The sequence below is a fragment of the Pelodiscus sinensis genome, chromosome 16 (assembly GCF_052426305.1).
Source record: "Pelodiscus sinensis isolate ZL-2025 chromosome 16, ASM5242630v1, whole genome shotgun sequence".
Classification (NCBI taxonomy): Eukaryota; Metazoa; Chordata; order Testudines; family Trionychidae; genus Pelodiscus; species Pelodiscus sinensis.
The window spans coordinates 8,172,341-8,191,996 of record NC_143067.1 but is presented as its reverse complement, the minus strand read 5'-3'; the positions used below and the strand labels follow the sequence as shown (position 1 = coordinate 8,191,996).

At 42.0% G+C, this 19,656-nt stretch overlaps 1 protein-coding gene across 2 annotated transcripts in view; it reads right to left on the bottom strand.

Moving 5' to 3' along the window:
- RNF130 (ring finger protein 130) overlaps positions 1 to 19,656 on the bottom strand; it is a 111,893-nt gene that overhangs the window by 8,189 nt on the left and 84,048 nt on the right. Inside the window, exons 6-9 of one of the 2 annotated variants that reach the window (XM_075900528.2) lie at positions 10,299 to 10,395; positions 8,894 to 9,098; positions 6,657 to 6,750; positions 3,405 to 3,586 (exon numbers count right to left, since the gene is read on the bottom strand). In XM_075900528.2, the coding sequence (XP_075756643.1) occupies positions 3,571 to 3,586; positions 6,657 to 6,750; positions 8,894 to 9,098; positions 10,299 to 10,395 (412 nt within the window). In that variant the 3' untranslated portion in view covers positions 3,405 to 3,570. Of the gene's footprint in view, positions 1 to 3,404; positions 3,587 to 6,656; positions 6,751 to 8,893; positions 9,099 to 10,298; positions 10,396 to 19,656 lie in introns of those variants that run through there. The other variant, XM_075900529.2, reaches the window with a different exon arrangement.

Genomic DNA, 19,656 nt, shown 5'->3' with positions numbered 1-19,656 from the left:
TTACACAGACACTTCAATCAAGACTTATGAGCTTGCGCTCCCCATTCTGCAGTTACTGATAAAGTCAGAGAGACAGTGCAGAAACATTTTTTCATGCCTTCGGTATGGAAACCAAACTGGAGCAGGAGCAATTGGTGCCTGCAGGGGGACAGGGTGCAGGGAGGGCTACTCAGAGGGGCTTGAAGGGGCATGTGGGGGGACCCCATTTAGCAATTAAAATTTTGGTGGGGGCACAGGGAAGAGGTGCACCTCCCAAGTGCGATGAGGAGTCTCCTATGAACTGAAAATACACAATTCAGGCTTCCCAGGTGAAAAATACATATACAAGTCATACTAGCCATTATTTTTCATTACTTCATTAGACTGAACCATTCAACTAACCCAGTGGTCCTCAACCTTTTGGGGCTGCCGGGCGCCCGGGGGCGGAGCCACTCACATGCTGGGAACTCAGGGGCAGGGCCACCCATACGCTGCGTGCCTGGAGCTGGCACAACCCATGCGCCGCACGCCTGGGGCTGGCGCCGCAACTGTGCTGCATGCCCAGGGGTGGGGCCGCCCACACGTCACGCGCCCGGGGCCAGAACAGCCCATATGCCATGCGCCCGGGGGCGGGGCCGCCACCGCCCACGTGCTGCGTGTCCAGAGCCAACGCCTGTGCCACGTGCCGGCAGCCCCCATGTGCCGCATGCCCAGTGGCGGGGCCACCCATGTGTTGCGTGCCTGGGTCGGCACCGCGCATACGCTGCTAGCCCGGGCCAGCACAGCCCTCGCGCTGCTCACCTGGGAGCGGGGCACCACATTGGGGACCACTGAACTGACCTGTATATATTAAACTAGAACATAAACTTCAGCCTGAAATAAAATATCCCCACCAGTACTGGAATGCTGCAGGAATGGATACAGTACAAACTGTCAACTGAAAAGTCTCTGGGCTGCTTTGACATACTAGTTGCACAAACAACAAGTGCGAACCTGCAGTCCCTTTTTATTTAATATTTATACTACAGTAGCAAGATACTGAGCGCCTCCTTGTGCTGGGTGCTGTGCAAACATATATGAATACAAGCTCTTCAGAGATCATACTCTGCAACCCTTTCAGAGACTTTTCTCTTCACATTGAGATAAAGTCAGGTCCTTCCTGTTTCAACTGCGTGATCCACTTGGACACTGGGACAGTGTAAAGCAGTATGAGAGCCAAATCCAACTAGAAAATATTTCCTCTCTCGCCTACACCTCATAGACTAAATAGCAGCAGAAAAAAAAAACCCACTCTAAGCTGTTTAACATGGTGTCGTTGCTCCCACCTGTACAATATTGCTGCATGATGTCTCCTAGTTGCTGTAGCAACATTTGGGAAAATGGAAAACAGGCTGTTGAAGGGCACACTTCTTTATTTACTCGTGCACAGTCCCAACAATGAAATTAGCTGATGTGCCCTTGCTCCAAACGCACCAAAGAAGGTGGCAAACAACTCTGGCATTTGCTTCTCCTGTTGGTTCAGAGTAAATAAATGTGTAGATCTTCATAAGGTGGTGTAAAGTCCATTTGAGAGGTTAATAGGAGGATATATTTATCTTAAGTTACAGCCCTTGGTTTACACTCCTTTAATTTCTGATTGACACATCAATTAGTTTCTCTATTTTTGTGAGCATGTAATGATGAAATGTTTAAAAGACACAAAACAATGTGAAGTGTGGAGGAAACTGGACACTGGATGTCCAAAGTTCCCAACAGATGAGCAGGAACTAGAAATCAGACAATCACTTTGTTCCTGATAACAATTAAAAAGGTTATTTTTCACTACTTTGCTGTTGTTCTGTATAAGATAGATAAAACAGACCCTGTTTTAGGAATCTGCTTTCTAAAGCCACCCAGGGTTTTCCCCAACAACCTCTTTTGTTTACAGTATCTTTAAAAATAAGTTTAAGACCACAGTCCCAGCAGGCGCAAGGGCTATTTGATTCAAAGCCATTTCAATTGCCGTATGCTTTTAGGAAACTGGAGAAGAAAAGTAATCTCCTTACTAAATAGTCTGTGCTTTACATCATGTTACACATCAGTCATATAGCTTGGCAATAACATTACGTGATAAACATTGAATTCTAAAATGAACCAGGCCTGGAGCACAAATTCATTTAACGAGATTTCTCAGATTTTTCAAAACACATTCACTGCTCTCTTCATTGACAGCATTCATGTTTTTCAAAATTTCAAAAAGACGCCTTTAAAAACCTATTAACATTATTGAAACAATGATACATACATTTCATTTTTAAAAGCTGCCTTCTCAGCTAAAGGCTTCTTGACCACTACAACTTAAGTAATTATTTTAATGCAGGTTTTGGCTGTCTTCCTGAATTCCAGAAGTGCCCATACCTTGAAAAAATATTCCCTACTCCAAGTACATTTGAAAAACTAAATCCCATCACAGTTTAATATCATGGTTCTCTTTGATAGCTGGAAATAACTAGTATATTTTAATTAAGAATGTGTTAGATTTCAAAATGTCACAAATTTTGATACCAGAGAAAACCCACAACAGATTCTAACTTCGATCAGCTTATGCCTTTTTTCCTCAACTGATATATCTGCTTTCAGCCAATCTCATTAACTCAGATATTAGCCTTTGTCTGTGAATCAGAGCTCAGCAGCTCTCCATCCAATACCAAAGATATGCATTTTTTAAATGAATGTTAGGCTATTTCTTACTTTCTGTTCAGATAAAGAAATGTGTGAGAAAATGAGAATCCTCAGTAAAGAATGCCAAGAAAGGACATGACGAGAGTTCTCTCATTATCAACCTTTTCATTTTGCACAATCGCCTATCAGTTGACACAAACCAGCACCATTACTTGGTTAGCTTTCTGATCTGTGAGAAGATTTAGCAACTGAAAGAGGAGGGAAAACCACCTCTTCATGCAACATTAGGAAGGAAGAGGCGGTGTAGATTAGTTCACTTTCTGAAAAGTGAAACAGGGTAGTTGGGGAAGGATAAGGAAGATTTTACTCTTCTAATGCATTCTGAAAAGGAAGACAGAACTGCAAATTTTCTGTGGTGACTGGACCAAAGGCAAGGGATCCTGCTGTTACCTTTCCAAAGTAATACAAAAAAGAGTATCTTAGTTTAAAACAACTCTGTAAAACAATCAAGAAATACAAACGTTGAACCCAGTTATTTGGCTAACTATAACTAACTGGTATGAAGCAATCTCTGGTAATGCTGTAACTAATCACCATGCCAGTGGTGGGTATCATGCTTATTTCTGTCCTAAAGTAAAAAGAGAAGCATAAAGATCTACCAAAGATTGCACACATTGATATAGTAGATCACAATCAAAACACTAAAGATAGAGAGTACTCAATGAAGAAGATTCATGGAAAATAAAATTCAGCCAGAGAAAAAATTTCATAATTAAAGGTTTATTTTGTCATTTTTCTTAATACAAAGCTTTGGCATTAGCAAATTTTAATAAAAATAAATGCACTAAGTATAACTGCATATGCTGCATGATTGATAAATGATGCAAAAAATAGGTGTCTCTCCAAGGCAATCTGCCAGAAAGTGTTTCTTCAATACCATTCTGCTCTGTGGGGTAAGAAAGAGGACAGAATATTTATATTAGTTAAAGTTGATACTGAATGTTTAATTAAAAACTGTCAAAAGTCAATAAGCAAATTATATAGAGCTAAAAATGCTGAACAGGACCTGTGCTTCTCAAATCATTGATTATAATTAGCGAAAAATTTCAGTTACTAGAATTCTTCACGCCAATGCCTTAAGGTTTCAGTCTTACTTCTAAACCACTGGGAAACTGATGTAGCCTTCTGGGTATATGGAGCAAAACTGGCCTATTATCTAAATAATTAACAGGAAAGGCAGCTGTGAAGTCAGATCAGTTCCTGGAAGTGTGTGTTCAGCCTGGGAATAGCATGAGCTGTTTTAAGGCCACGTGAAAGCAGCCCCGTTACTGTTATTCCCTTCTTATTGTTATTATTAAAATGGTTAGAGCTGTCTGGAACTGTTATTTATCTTTTGTACGTGCACATGAACACAGTAACTAATATCTTAAATCAACGTGTCTGAACAGTGGGAGACACAGAAGAGGAAGCAAGCAGCAGGGAACATCTCTTGGAAGGGTTTCACCGACTGAGAAATGCTCTCTGAGAATTCCATCACAGAATACTTAGCATCTTCCACTTGCTTCATTTACTACATCTCTCCTCCTTCCTGCTTGCTTGTTTCCTCGTCTAAGATGAAAATGAAACCTCCATCTTCATGTTTAGTTATGGTTCACTGGCTGGTGCATTCTCAACATTCATGTTTATAGGAAAAAGAGAGAAGTAAAATCGTTTTCTGATTTTCTCCTCTTTTGCACCTATTATTGTGACATTTCATGGAAATCACAATGAAGAGTCACAATATATCTGGTGAAAGCAACACAGGAGAAACTTTTCGCCAGACACTTCGCATATTACACAGCAGTGAAGCAATTTGTTTTGTTTTTTTAAAAACTGGCATACACACACAGGGCATGGACCTAAAACAGGTAGCCTAACATAGGAGGAGAGATGGTGGTTTAGACTCCAGCAGAGCACAGCCAGAAGCACTGCGGGCTCTGCAGTACAGTATTAGCTTTATACAGTGAAACCTGCAGTGCGGGGCAGCAGCTGGCTCCCCAAAGCTGGTGTGCACCAGAAGCCATCTTTTAAGCTGGCTCCCGCCAACTGCCCCGATACAGAGCCTGCAGCGCGGGGTGACGGCGTATAATTTAACAGCAACCAATAAGCCCAGGCTTATCGGTTAACCATTTAAATGGTAATACTTTACATTCCTACTGCATACTTTTTTTTTTTTTTTTTTTTTTTTTAAAGCAGCCACCAACAGAATATCAACAGGAAGAAAAGATAGGGAGCTGAAAGGGAAGTGCCAGAAATGCAATGGGTTCTGCTTCTATGTGTGTACACTGCTGAATGGTGTTACACTGGCTGAGTTTTCTCTATCCTCTTCCTAATGCATGTGGCAGTGCCCAGAAACATAGACATTCCTATTTCTCATGTATACATACAGAACTTCTAACAAGTTCCCTTCTTCACTGTTGCTGGCTATTTTTCACAGCAGCAGACTACCTTCATTTTGGTGGTCACCATCTTTAATTTTGCCAATTTCCTGATAATTTGCTGCAATTTGATGTCATCTCAAAAGGAAAAAAAAATGGAAAGATTGAATCAGTTACTTAAAAAGTCTTAAATTCTTCTCCTGTCAGCCCTTGGGAATTAGCATCTAGAAGTGCAAACTGCAATCAATCATAACCAGAATGAAGAAATTAGGATCAAAGTTCTGATCCAAAGAATTCTAACTATCCCTCTTCCTGAACACAATTTACCAAACTGTATGGATTCAACTCATTTATTCTGCAGGTACCCTCATTGAAAAGCTTTCACTTTTGAGGGAGAGAGCTCCAGATGGCAGAGACAATGAGGATTTGGTTTTAAAAACTGCATCTTGTCTATAGCTCTCTTCTCACTTCTTTCTTACCCTTTCTCCCCCACCTTTGTTTTGCTGTATCAATTCATACTTCAGTCTTATTGAATTCTGTTTCCATACCCTGTCTCTAAGAGCTGAAAAAACACTGTTCCTCTTCTCTTATCTCAGCATCTGAAGAGAGGAACCTCCATTTATAAAGGCGATCTTTTCCAAGCAGTACAACAGACTGCATTTGACATGTAGCCAACTTTCAGTAAGAGGATCAGCACAGCAATGGATCTGAGCTTAGTGTGAGACATTCAGAGGTAAAGGGAGAAAATGCTGACCCTCAAATTCAAGGATTAAAAAAATGTAAGTGGCTGGAATTTTTAGTAACTTGTTCTGCATGTATTTGTGCACACAAATTGCATGTGCAGCACTGTGTATAATGTGCAACCTGCTAGACTTACAAGCAAGACACAAATGTAGGAAGATCTACTTACTGAAAATCACAGCCTACATATTTGTGATTAGACTTTGCGTATGAAAATCTACCAAAATTAAGATGGCATGGCTTTTGCACACTATTTTGGACTGCAACTGTCTATTAAAACATAGATCAACAGTGCCAAAAACTGGAATGTTCTACCCACTGAATAGCTACAAGGTAAGAAACAACAATGGAGACTTCATTACTGCTCGAGTCCCAAAATCCCCTGAAAGGAGCATCTGTAAATGATGTAACATTTATAGCCTTCCTCCTCTCTATGAAGAGGGCCAACAGTAAAAGTGGGTAAAAATCTGAGAAACTGAGATTGAAACTACAGGAAGTCACCAGATGGTAACAACTATTGGCTGCCATCAGGCAGTCTGGCCTAATGAAATAAAGACATATGCTTACCACTTAAGTATCAGCTGACTGGATGTCAATTAAAAAACTGTGAGGTCTACCCCAAGCTCTAAGACACCCTACTCTTTTTTTGTACTTCCCCTTTCTGGGGAGCTATTTTAGGCAAATCTAGTTACATGAGGATTAACAAGTGCTAGCAAAGACTTCTACAAAGAGAGAAAAGGCATTCACACCTTGAAAACCTCATTTTGCCCATTCTTTCCCTCCTACCCCTTCTTCCCAATGATGCCTATGACACATACACCAAAAACTATATAGATGCACATCTAAATATTTACTTACTCATTAGCATTCAAGCTAGCTGTGGCTTTGATGATCATGTAGCAGAGTGTGAGGGCGCTGAGGAGGCCAAAACTGGCAATAATAAACCATTCTTCTGTTGACAAAGGAAAGGAGGAAATCACTCGTGGGAGAAGGCTTATGTCAAATCGATGTGAACATTTCTCTCAAACGCCACTGGCAGAAGGCAACAGGGTTCTAAGCCATGATTGGTACCAGGAAGTAAAGCAGAAGGAAGTTAACCACAGAGTTACTGATTGGAGAAGGCTAGCAAAGAAGAAGTTTAGAGAGGTATGGAAAAAAAGCCTGGCACAGCAGTATGTCCTGGCTGAACCAAAGGGTTAGCAAAAAAGAAGGAGCATTTAACAATGTAATGTGAAACGTAAGACAGGGAAAAATGTAAAATGAAGGCTTTCCTCCCCTTCCAGTTAATATGGACATTGTCAGGGTTGGTTTGGTAAGCCCAAAATGTGATTCTTCATATACATGTTATGTATACAGACACACATGTATAAAAAAATTCTTTCCCCAAAACATACTTTATTGAAATTTTTATTTACACAAATTCATTGCCAAGTGCCAAAGCACTAATGCATAACTAACAAATTTTCCACATAACGGAAGGATGTGATATTTGGAAAGGAAACAGATTTCAGTTTCAAATGATTATAAATATGTACAAATGCTTGAAAGTAAAAAAATATCTTGACAATGAGCTTTAAAAAATTGTTCCGTCTCAAAGGCATTATTAAATAGCCTCTATGCTCTCTCTCCTACTGAGAAGTTCTGCATGTGCAAGTAAGTTTAATTACAAACATTTCCATTTACTGAAACGTATTTTAGACTTTGAGTGTGCTACAGGAATGTGTGTAATATATAAAGTCAAAGCATTTTTAAACAGGCTTCATTTTATAACCACAAACAGAATGAACTGTTGCTTATATTTCTCTTTTCTTTCCCTTGGTGTTCCATCTTTGAAAACCGGATACTACAACAGGGAACAGACAGCCAACACACTTGCCATCAAGAAAGTTGAGCAGTTATCCTGGTTTAGTTGCAAACTTCTCTCTCCTGGGTAGGAACACTTTGAATATTAAAAGCTGTTACCAGGTTTAGTCTGTGTTCAGGAGAGCTAAATTAGGGATGGATTAGTAGAGACAGATGCAAGATAAAATGACTTGTTGGTTTTATGAGCAAACTAGATTTGGGGTTTGTTTTTGCACTTCTCAGGCCAGTATGCTACTGAATATTAGTGAGTTTGGGGGAAGGGTGGGAAAAGGGGAAAAAGGAAAGTTTTCTATCACAGATTGCTTTGTTGTAGTATAATACGAAGCGTTCCATAAAGCACTGTTTTACAGACTTTTTTAGTAACTCTGCTTATTAACATAGGTAAGAATACAAGTAGCGTCCCGAGTTTGTGAGATTGGGTGAATAGATTCAAATGAAGAAAACATGAAAAGACCGACTGCCTCCAACATAGATTTGAGTTCTGTGATGCAGTCAAATAGAAATATGCATCCATACATCAAATCTTTGCCTTAAAGCATTTACAAAATGATGCAATGCCCTGTGTACTGCATATATAGGGTCTTTGTTTATATACCAGAAGCCCTAGGTGGAATTTATTTTCAGTGGAATTTCCTCCAGTTTTTCCTTTGAAGAGAGCCTTGCAAATAGTTAGCTTTCACTGTCCTCCAATACTTTGATGCCCAAAACATCCAGCTTACTCTGGGTTCAAAGACCTTAGCATCAAACACAAAAATCACAAGTTATAAAGGCAAGTATGACAAATGCTAAGGCTGATCTCTTAGAACTCCACTTGGAGCCTTAAGGGTTCTAAATGTAACACCCTAATTAAGAAAATGTCTAAGTACCCATAATACCTATAACTACCTTAGTAACTAACTAATCAGTTAAATAATAGTCTTATAGTATTGTTTTGCTGTGTTGAAACAGAGGATGCCTTTTTGGCAACCATGCTTCCCATGTTGGTTACCAAATGCATTTTTTTTTCTTGAAGTTCACCTGAAAATTGTATGAAGTGCTAAATTAATTTACAATTCATAATAAAAGTGTTTGCACCACAGCTCCTGAAATTGTCAGTTTCAATAAAAAACATGTATATTTCTTGTATTGAGAGAGGTCAGCTTTGTCTCTACTGGGAAAGCTTTCTCCACTGCCCTGCTGTGCAGACCCACAGCAAAGCAAACACTGCACAACAGGGAAACCATAATACTTACTTGTTACGGCAATGTTGATTTCCCCTGTCCTCGGAGTTATTTCCCCATCCTGTGGAAGCTGTGACATCCCACTAGTGCGCAGGGGCTCCTGGCTGAGTGAGTTGTCATTGGCAAAGTCACCAAGTGCTGATCGTCTGTTGGCTGGCTGGGCTCTGGTGAGCCTTTCCATATCAAAGGCTACATTATCTGTACATGGCACATTTGTCTGAAAAAAACATTTTCATATTAAAGTGTTAGTTATTCTACACATAGGCAGTCTGTAAAACCAAAAACCACACATATGTACACACTTTTGACATTTCTCTCTTACTTAAGGTTTTTGTTTTTAAACAAAGACGACACTGAATCATGTACAAAAGCTATCTCTGTCATAGATGGACAAGGTGGCCCAGGTAATACATTTTATTGGACCAACTTCTGTTGGTGAAAAGACAAATTCCTGAGCTCTTCTTTAGGTCTCTGTGTTAGGCTCAAAAGCACGTGACTTTCACCAACAGAAGCTGGTCCAGTAAAAGGCATTACCTCACCCATCTTGTCTCTCGAATATCTTGGGACTAACAAGACTATAATACCACCATCCCGATGATAAAAAGTTGGTCCTATGCTCTCTGGCAGTAAGTTACAAACAACTTGTTTAAAAAGGCTGAAAAAATGTGTGTAAATAAGTATAGGAAATATCATGATTCAGTTGAGGGAGCTGTACATGTTGGTATCACAGTGCCTATACACAAAAACAAGTATATTCTTAACAGTAAATAATTTTATTACAATGGGCCATAAAACCTGATTTTCTGTGTACTCTGTCAATGGTGAGAACTTTAGACAAGGCATGTCAAATTACAGTTTCCTCCTTTAAAAAACTCAGGTATGTTGATTACAAAAACAGCTTGCCCACAGTATGTTATCTGCTGCTATTTCTAGAAAGTCTGTGCTGTTTTTACCCAGCTAAGAATGTAGATCTGATTTCTCCCTTGTTATGTTTGTCTTGATTGTTACTACAGATGCACTGAGCTTTCCTTTCCCCTTTTTATGGAGGACATAATCTGCCTGAGAATCGCCAGCGCGAGCAGAACTTCTCCCCAGAGAGGGAAATGGGAGAAAGGTCTCCTATGAGACATTCTTTAATGCCTCTTTGCGAATCAGTTAGCAGTTGATATTTGCAGAATAGATTCACCAAGCACTCAAACTCTCTATATGCACTTGAGGTCCTCTGACTAAAAAGAGAGATGTCAGAGGCTACACTCAAACCTTAGGAAGAAGGGCTCCAACACGGGTGGGTAATATACTCTTGTTATGCTACCATACTTACTGTGATGGATCTCTTATTATGAGCTACTTTGTGTGAAGAAGTTACTTGAACTGGCTGCATCAGTTATGTAATACAGGTCACAAATATGCAACTTACAACAATTCCTAGAGCCTTCAAAATGTTCAGTTTACACATTGGACAGGTACAGTGCTCACTAAGCCAAGGATCCACGCAGGCTTTGTGGAAAACGTGCCTAGAAAAGAATACACAGGATACCCACAAGTTATAAACCTGCAAGAGTTTCATGGCGTACAGCAGGAACAGTCTAACATTCAGATGAGGTTTCAGAAATGAAACTTCCAATTAAAACAATTTAGAAGCTTGCAACAAACTACAAGAGACAAAGAAAAGAACATTATGGAGCTAACTGAATCCATTTCTGTTAGTGTTCAGTGCTGTCTTGATCAAGGAAATACAAAGTTCTGCTCTCCTTTGCCATCAGTTCATCATGATTCACATAGGAAAAATAGGATTTAAAGCCCTGGTTCTGCACTTGGACCCACACAGGCAAGCCAGTGGAACCTGCTGAAGTCCCAATAACAGGATCAGATTATAATATGTACTATAGAATCCACATAGATCCACAATTTCGTCTTTAATGGGATTTAAACTGACATCTGAATACATTAGCATTCCAGCAAAAATACAATGCTAGTAATTTAATACCAGTAGCAGTATATAACCTGTGATATTTTCCAAGTATACTTCATATTTTTGCAGTGTTTATATATTTTGTTACAGATAATATATCATTTAGCTAAATATCAGGTTTACAAACAAAGACCCTAAACACACAATTGAATCATTGCAGGAGTATTTTCTACAAACTAAGTTTGGTTCTTCTGGATGTTGGCATAGCACAAACTGCAGGGTAAAATTTACATGTATGTTCGTTTAGTTAAGATCCTGTACCTGTGCAGGATGACCATCCTTAATTTTAAACATTTTTAAATGTGATATATATATAACAATTTATAAAGTACCTATTGAAATAGTATTTAGGAACTGGCTCTCTCTCAAATAGAGACCTGCCACATTAAAATTGTTCAAATATGCTAGCTGGGTTATTAAATTGCCAAAACGGTGTCAGAAATGTTACAACTGAGAGACTAATGGTGGAAGCTGGACACAGAGAATCCTACCACTTCTTCTATGACATATTAGGGTTGTATATCAATTTTGATGATTTTGCTGTTGCATCGCCCTAGCTCACTGCTAAGCCTTTTTAGTGCTTTTAGTGCTTGTCTTCAACAATCTGCCACCTTTTTACTTTCCATCAGTTTAAACTGGCTTGTGTGGACACTGGCCAACCTGCTGACACTCCCACCTTCAGGGAGCTTTCCTTCCCTTTCCCAGTTGAACTTACATTGGCTGTCTCCCTCCCCATTCAGAAGTAGCTGCTGGGACACTATGTGCCTTCTCTATGCTGGATTTTTGGGAGAGGGAAAAGATTCCCCTAAATAAAGCAGGGTCTCAAATACAGCCTTGAGCAGCAGCAGAGCCTCTCTGCAGCAGCTGCTTGCACACAGTTAGCTGCTTTCCTCCTCCCCCCATGTCACCAAGCTCCACCCAGGTCCATTGTCAATCAAGTGGCAAGAACACAGTCTCATTAGAAATCAAATTTAAACTAAAAATCAATGTCGTCTTACAATTAAAAGCAAACCAAATCTATTGTATGTTAATTCTTTTCAGACTCTTATAACCGGCAAAAGTTTGTGCTAGGGAGGAGAAACATGTAAGAGCTTTACCCTACAATGCATACCTTTTGAAAACTGGAAAAATAGGTTAACCATTCTACACAGGAAAAACAATCTTCTAAAGATGGGAAAGCAAAATAGGCTTCTACTTGCACAGCACGTTAATCTGCATTAGACAAGAGATTTGTATCTCCACCCACACGGCTTGCAAAGACATGCTTTCAGATAGACTGATTAATATTGGAGGTAATTAACACTGATTTTGTTATAAGCTTAAGAACAGGAAAGGAATGTGCAAAGATAGTAACATGCTCAGGCAAAGAAAGATATTTTGCCTTCCTTGACCTGTCACTTTACTTGTAGAACATTTTTGAGAACGAGTACAGGTTGGACCTCGCTGGTCTGGCACCATGGGGACCTGACTAGCCCTGAATGAGGGGATTTGCCGGACCAGGGGAGGTCCTTCCCTCCTGGCCCATGTACCACTGGGTTAGGGCCCCAGTCCCCCTGGGCTCACTAGAAACTGCCAGAGCTGGAGGGTCACAGCTGGAGCTCTGCAGCCTGGGCAGAGCTCCAGAGCCACCTTGCTGCACAGCTGGGGCCGGAGCTCCATAGCCACCTGGCTTCACAGCTGGGGCCAGAGCTGCGCAGTCAAGGGCTGAGGTGGAGGGCCAGAGCTGGAGCTCTATAGCTGGGGCTAGAGCTCCCTGGTTGCCACTGAGACTGGGCCTGGAGCTCCCTGGGTTCTGGAGCCAGAATGGGTCCAGGGCGGATCTCCATGGTCGTCGCTGGGGCCAGAACTCCCCACCATGCTGCCTTTTACCTCCCCCCCCCCCCAACACTCTGGGGACACTGGGCTCCCAGATGAGTTGCCAGTGCCCCCCTATGGCGCTCCTGCCCTGCCAGCAGACCTCCTTGTTCCTTGACTCTGTGGTCCAAGAACATCTGTGGTCCATGCCAAACCACAGAGTCCCGGTTAAGGGAAGTACAATGTATAGCTGGGGTAAGAAATGGTATCGGTAGATTCTCTACCTTATACAACACAGACATGCACTAATATACTTAGTCTACACTGAAAAGTTGTATTGACACTACTATGTCAGCAGTTGGGGTGAAAAAAAACCTATACCCACAGTTATGGCAACAAAATCCTCAATATAGATGCAGCTCTGTAGATTCAGCTATGTTGATGGAAGAGTACTTCCGTTGACGTAGCTAATATCATTCAGGAAGATGGTGGTTGTACAGGATAGGAAAAACTTATCTTGGTGTAGGCTGTGACTAGGTGGACAGAGCTAACTGAGAAGCAGCTTTGTTATGCCATACCCGAGAGAATGAATAGTGCACCATCTATTCCAGGCTACTGAGCAACCCATGACTGGCCATCAGAGCAGCTGAGAATCAGGGAGGTGTGAAATTTCTGTATAGCTGCCTTTTCTTCCTCCTTCCTTTCCAAGGTTGTGCCTGTTATTCTGTCCACCCTTCACCCCGAGTTGCTGAGCATGGCATGTCTCCCTGTGTTCTATAACAGTAACCTGTTCCTTCTTCCTTCTCTACCACAGAAGACATTAAAAGCAGAACACAGGAGGCATGTCACAAGGAAGCTACTAAGTCCCCAGGGAGTCTACCTGGAGAACTGTTCCTGAAAAGGTTTATTACTAAAAATGGAAAGATGTAATTCATCTACAGTAATAATTTCATGTTCACAGGTATTAAGATGGTTGCAGTACTCATCAAGTATGCTCTAATCAATAGAGCTTGTGCAAACCAACTAAGGGGAGTACAGGTATACAAGTTTAACCAAGAGCCTAATCTGGTCTGCAGAGCCTATTCTACTACTAGGGTTGCCAGATGTCTGATTTTGAACCGGACAGTCCAGTATTTGAGCTTTCTGTTCGGGAAACAAATTGAGAAAATATAAATGAGAAAATATAAATGTCCAGTATTTTCTAAATAAGATGTAATGTAATGTCAAGTGTGTCCGGTATTTTTGTTGAAACCATCTGGCAACCCTAACTACTACTGATGACATTAATAACGAAGGTTGAGTTTGCAAAGGTGGCAGTAAAGCATAAAAACTTTACTGGCAACTGTCGTATATCTGAAATGTAATATTTTGGGAAATTGCAGTTGATTTTGAATGCATCTCAAGCTAAAAGACAGATTAGAGTTTTCATAAGAAGTTTAAGTTATGAAAAGCAATGAATTGCTACCCTAAAGCAAAATACCCATCTGCAGGCTGGATCTGGCCTGCCAAGCCACCAAGTCCAGCCTGTGGACACAGCGGGGAGTCTCAGAGAGATTCCCTTGCCTGTCTCCCACATGCTGCTGAGAAAAGCTGCTGAAGGGCTTTGTTTGAACAACCTAGAAGCCTTTCCACATTGCTCCCACCCCCAGCACAATGCCATTGGCCAATTTCTGGCCAATGGGGAGCTGCCTGTTGTCTACAGGCCGCTTGCAAAGCACTCTCCCCCTCTCTTCTCAGGCTCATAACTGTTCAAAAACCACATGGCCCCTGCAACCAGTGAAGAGGCAGGGAAGGTGGGGGGGTCTGCTTGACAAGGCTGCTGGCTGGAGTCAAGCAGATAAGTCTCCCAAGCCAGAGCCTGCCTCTGGCTCCCCAAACCTTTCCCTCCCTACCTCACATAACCCAAATCCTCGTCTCTTCTCCTTCCCCCATACTCCCTCCCAGATCCTGCCCCCAATTCCCTGGCCAATGTCACAACCCAAACTCTCAGTCCCCATATCCCCTCCCAGATCCTGCACCCCAATCATCTGCCCAAGATCAAAGCCTAAACCCCTGCATCCTAGTCCCCTGCTCCAAGCCACAACCCCCTCCTGCCATAGGTCACAGCCCAAACACATGTACCCCCTCTTGTACGCTAGTCCCCTTCTCCAGGTCACAACTGCCTCCTTCACCCAAATTCCCTCCCAAACCCCACACCCTCTTCTGCACCCCACTCCCTTACTGCAAGCTCCTTTCTGCATCCAAACCTCCATCCCAGACCCCATGCCCCCTCCATTAATATGGAAGAGTGCGGCTCTTGACCACTTTCCAAATTCTTGGAGTGGCCCTCCCCACCAAAAATTATTGCCCACTCTTGCCCTAAAGAAACCAATTAACATAATTTTATGCACCACAGGATTGGAAACCATGTAAACATGGAGACACATATGGAACTCCACATCATATTTTCACAGTCACTTGAGAACTATACTCTCCAGCATTCATGGGCTGCTTTGGCATGGTGAGCCGTATTAATCAACTTACAAATGCACTGCTTGAACATGCCAGATTGTTTCACCAAGAAAATGCAATAATCTCCACTATCCAGGATGCTGATATCTCAGCTTCATTCTAGAATTCTTATTAAGGCAATGAATGTGGTGTGAAAAACGTGAGAAAAAAAAAGGGATTGGTACACTGCATATCCTTCCTGAGCAACTGTACAAAACCCGCTCCCAATGTCCTTTTTTTGTGGCAAATTGTTATTAACTTTTTATTTTTGTCACTCATGAGAGCACAGAAAAGATTATTCAGCTGTCCTCTGAGACAGAAGTGAACTTGCAATCCCGCGGTACATATAATTATATTACTGTGTTGTGCTACACCATTTATTGCTTTTAGTCACTTATGTTGCTTCTAAAAACTGCACTCTGGATTTTAGAGTGGGATGTGCATTTAAGACAATCTAATATTTTGTAAAACAGCAGACATCAAGACTCCATGTAAGTATGAAAACAGCTTTAATATGCTGTTATCAGCTCACCAGTGCTCAGTGCTATAAAACCATTCAGATAAAATCAGGCACTGAATGATATGATTCCAATGTGTACTTAGCAAATATTATGAGATTATCTTTAAAGAGGTATTTACAGTCTGATAAGGTGTTTCTGTGCATTTAAAACCTAACTACTTTTCTCATATTTTCATTTTTTCTATAGACCCTTTTCAATGTCTTCCGAAATTACACCCTCCCCTAATTTTAATCAACATATTTTTGCCAGCCATTTCTCCCTCCCCTAGCAAAGGACTCCCCCAAGCTGGTAGAATTTCTAGCATGTGACTTTTAAATTAACTTTGTTTCCCTTAGAATGTCTGAGCCAATCAGCCTCTGCATGTGTGTACATAAACACAGACACGAGACTCTGCTGTACAACGTGACCTCTCTGGGTGTCTATAGGCTCCGCCTGGGTTGACAGATTCAGTCTCATGGGGCTCAGGCTAGTGCTCTAAAAATAGCTAGAGAGAGAGACAGCATTTGAAGTTGCAGATGGGGCTGGAGTTCAGTCTCTGAAGCCCTAGGCTCCAGCCCACTCTACAACTTCAAAGTTGGGAGCCGTTGACCTAGGCTGGGAGGCTTTCTGCCACAAGTGGTACAGAAATGCCATCCCAGAAAGGGAAGTAAGTCTAAATGCCCTCTCCCCAATACAGGAAGATTTTTTGGCTGGTGGTAATAAAGAATGCCCGGATACAGTGCATTATACAGGCAGTCCCCGGGTTACGTACAAGACAGGGACTGTAGGTTTGTTCTTAAGTTGAATCTGTATGTAAGTCGGAACTGGCGTCCAGATTCAGCCGCTGCTGAAACTGACCGCCAGTTCCAACTTACATACAGAATCAACTTAAGAACCCCAAGCGTCCCCAAGTCAGCTGCTGCTGAAACTGATCAGCGGCTGATTCCAGGAAGCCCGGGGCAGAGCAACTCTGCCTCGGGCTTCCTGTAGTCAGCGCTGGTCAGTTTCAGCAGCAGCTGACTTGGGGACGCCTGGGGCAGAGCACCTGGGGTGCTGCTGGGTTGCTCCAGTAGCGCCGATTCGGCGCTACTGGACCAACCCAGCAGCACCCCAGCTGCTCTGCCCCAGGCGTCCTGATTCAGCCGCTGCTGAAACTGACCAGCAACGGCTGAATCAGGACGCCTGGGGCAGAGCAGCTGGGATGCTGCCGGGTTGGTCCAGTAGCGCCCTGAGCAGTGCTGTGGGACCAACCGGCAGCGTCCCAGCTGCTCTGCCACAGGCGACGCAGAAAAGCCTAGTCTGCTGGGGGGGGGGTGTACTAGCTGCGCACCTCCCCCCCCCCCCCAGCAGACCAGGAAGACGCAGGCGGCACCGCGGTCCCGCCGCCCGGGTCCTCCGCGGCTTTGCTCCCAGTCTCCCTAGTCTGCTGGAGACCAGCAAGACCAGGGAGACAGGGAGCAAAGCCTCTGAGGACGCCGGCAGCGGGACAGCCGCAGCGCGCCTGGGCTGCCCCCCTGCCGGCTTCCCCAGCGACTTTGTAACGCTGTGGGGGGTGGGGCCTGGGCTGCTCCGCTGCGCGATTCCCCCCCCCCCGGCGGCTTTACAAAGCCGCGGGGGAAGCCGGCAGAGGGGCAGCCCAGGCGCGCCCCTTTGCTCCGCGTCTTCCTGGTCTGCAGACCAGGGAGACGCAGAGCAGCTTTTCTTGCCGGGGAGTACACGGGCGGCGGGACCACGCGGTCCCGCAGTCCGTGTTCGTAACTGCGGATCCGACATAAGTCGGATCCGCGTAAGTCGGGGACTGCCTGTACTCCCAACAATGTCGCTCCACAAGAATTGTCCACAAATGATTAGTACAAGCTGTTTCAATTTACAGAAAAACCAGAATAAGGCAGGTACCATTATGGCTAGTCACCCTCTCCATTCTTGCACCTAGCGAGAACGAAAATTAAGAAGCTGGTCCAAAATGTGTATGTATTTTATGGTATCAATTTGGCTTTTAACCTTGTATTTTTTAAATTCGTTGCCTTTCTTTTGGTTCTTTCTTTCCTTGCCTTCTTTTCACTCTTCTGATTCTCAGTATCTGTTCCTTCTCTCCTTGATCCATTCTCTTTCTCTTTCCCTGCCTCAGCCATCTTCCCTCTTCCTGATCCATTTTCTATTCTTTTTCTTTCTAGTTTCACTGATTTCCCCAAACTCCTGTCTCTTCTTTTCTAAAACCATCTCAACCTCATCTTCCTTTCTTTCCACACCACTCATTAAACCGCCAACTCACTGCCTCCTCCTCATCCCATCCCCATTCTTGTCTCCCTCCTTTTTTTTCTTAGCCTCAATATTGTGATGGAAAAGTGAAGTGTAGTCTGAGAGACTGGTCTTTTGTGTCTTTTTGACACATTTGTTTACATTACTTCTTTAAAAAAAATTATATAATAAAGGTAAATGCACTACAAAAACTTTAAATAAACGTTCACAAGTCTAAAAATGACCACGTCACCCTGTGGTGATGGAAGCTGGGTAGAACTGGAACTGTCCCATGTCCTCCTAGCACAAAGACCCAGCAGCCATGTTTACAGGCTCTGAATACTGAACACATTTACATAGCCAGCTACCTTTATGCTCCAGAAGTTGAAGAGACATCACCTTTAACAACAATATACACAAGGAATATTATGCTGTTTATATTAATTATTTTCATATTTAATTAGAAAAGGAGAATTTTACTGAATGTATTTGAATCTGCCACAGAATTTCCAATTTGCCACAAAACACTTAACACCAGTGGGCACCAGAAACCTAGAGTCTTGGCATAGAATTTAGGTCCAACTTGCTATGGAGCACACAGGGCTTTGCTTATTGTATAACAAGACTCATCAGATTTCACTGCACCAATGCGTAAGTGTGTTAGACCAAGACTTTAAACAGGGGAGCACAATTCTAGCAGCATAAGAAAATGCTACTTTCACAATGGGCTAAAAGAAGAAAACTGCAGTTATCACATGCCATGTTAGTCCACTGTCAAATGATTACAGCTTCTTCAAAAGACATGAGTCCAACCTTTTCCTTGGGTGCCTCTTGCTCAAAATACTGATCTACCCATTTTCTAATCATTTTCTTACAAGACAGTTCTTCATGTCTGGCTTACTCACTGTACTGTTTTTATTGCTTCATCACTGACTGCAATTATGGTATGAAAATAAGAAGGTGGAATGGCAAAGAAGAGTGTGGAAAGAGATTAAGATTCTATAAAGGTATTTATTATGTGACCAGTTTACCTATGCATATCAAAAAAGGCTAGAAAAGTTCTTTTTAAAGAATATGGTTCATTTATTAATTTAATACTTTTTAAAATATACTGTGTATGTGCAACCTTGTTAGCCGTAGGAGGGGAAAGTGCAAGCAAAACTGCACCTTAATAAAGAATGTTGTATCTAACATTATAATAATATTGTAATGCTCTATTTTTTTCACAGCCCAGTTATTTGTTACTACATGTAGGTGATTAATAGGAGATCAATCTTTTACTATAACAATGTTCCACTAGCAAAAAATTATGAGCCAAGCAAGATTCTTAGCTAATCTAAGAGATGCACAAGGAAGATTTGAAGATAAAGCCAAAAGGGATCATTATGGTCATGAAGTCTGACCTCCAAAGATAGCCACTTAACTGCAGGATATTCTGCTTGAGTTTGACTGATCAGCAAGCAATTTTATATTCTATTTACAGTATATACAAAATATTCCCAGGCAAAAAATTAGAAACGAGTGTTTCTATCTGTATTAGTGTAGCTGATAAAGGTGGTAAGACATTGTGTATTTGACAGCAGTTTAATAGCATCATTTGTGTGGGTTTAAGTTTTTCATGGAGAAGAAAAATGTTTAAAAATAGAAGTTAGGATTGCAAGACAACAGATATTTCTAGGACCACCAATGGAAAGGAGAGGTAAAGTAATGCATCTTTTTTTTTAAGCTGACATGATTCTTTTTAAAGAGTCACTACCAAGTGTCCATAATGTATTATATTT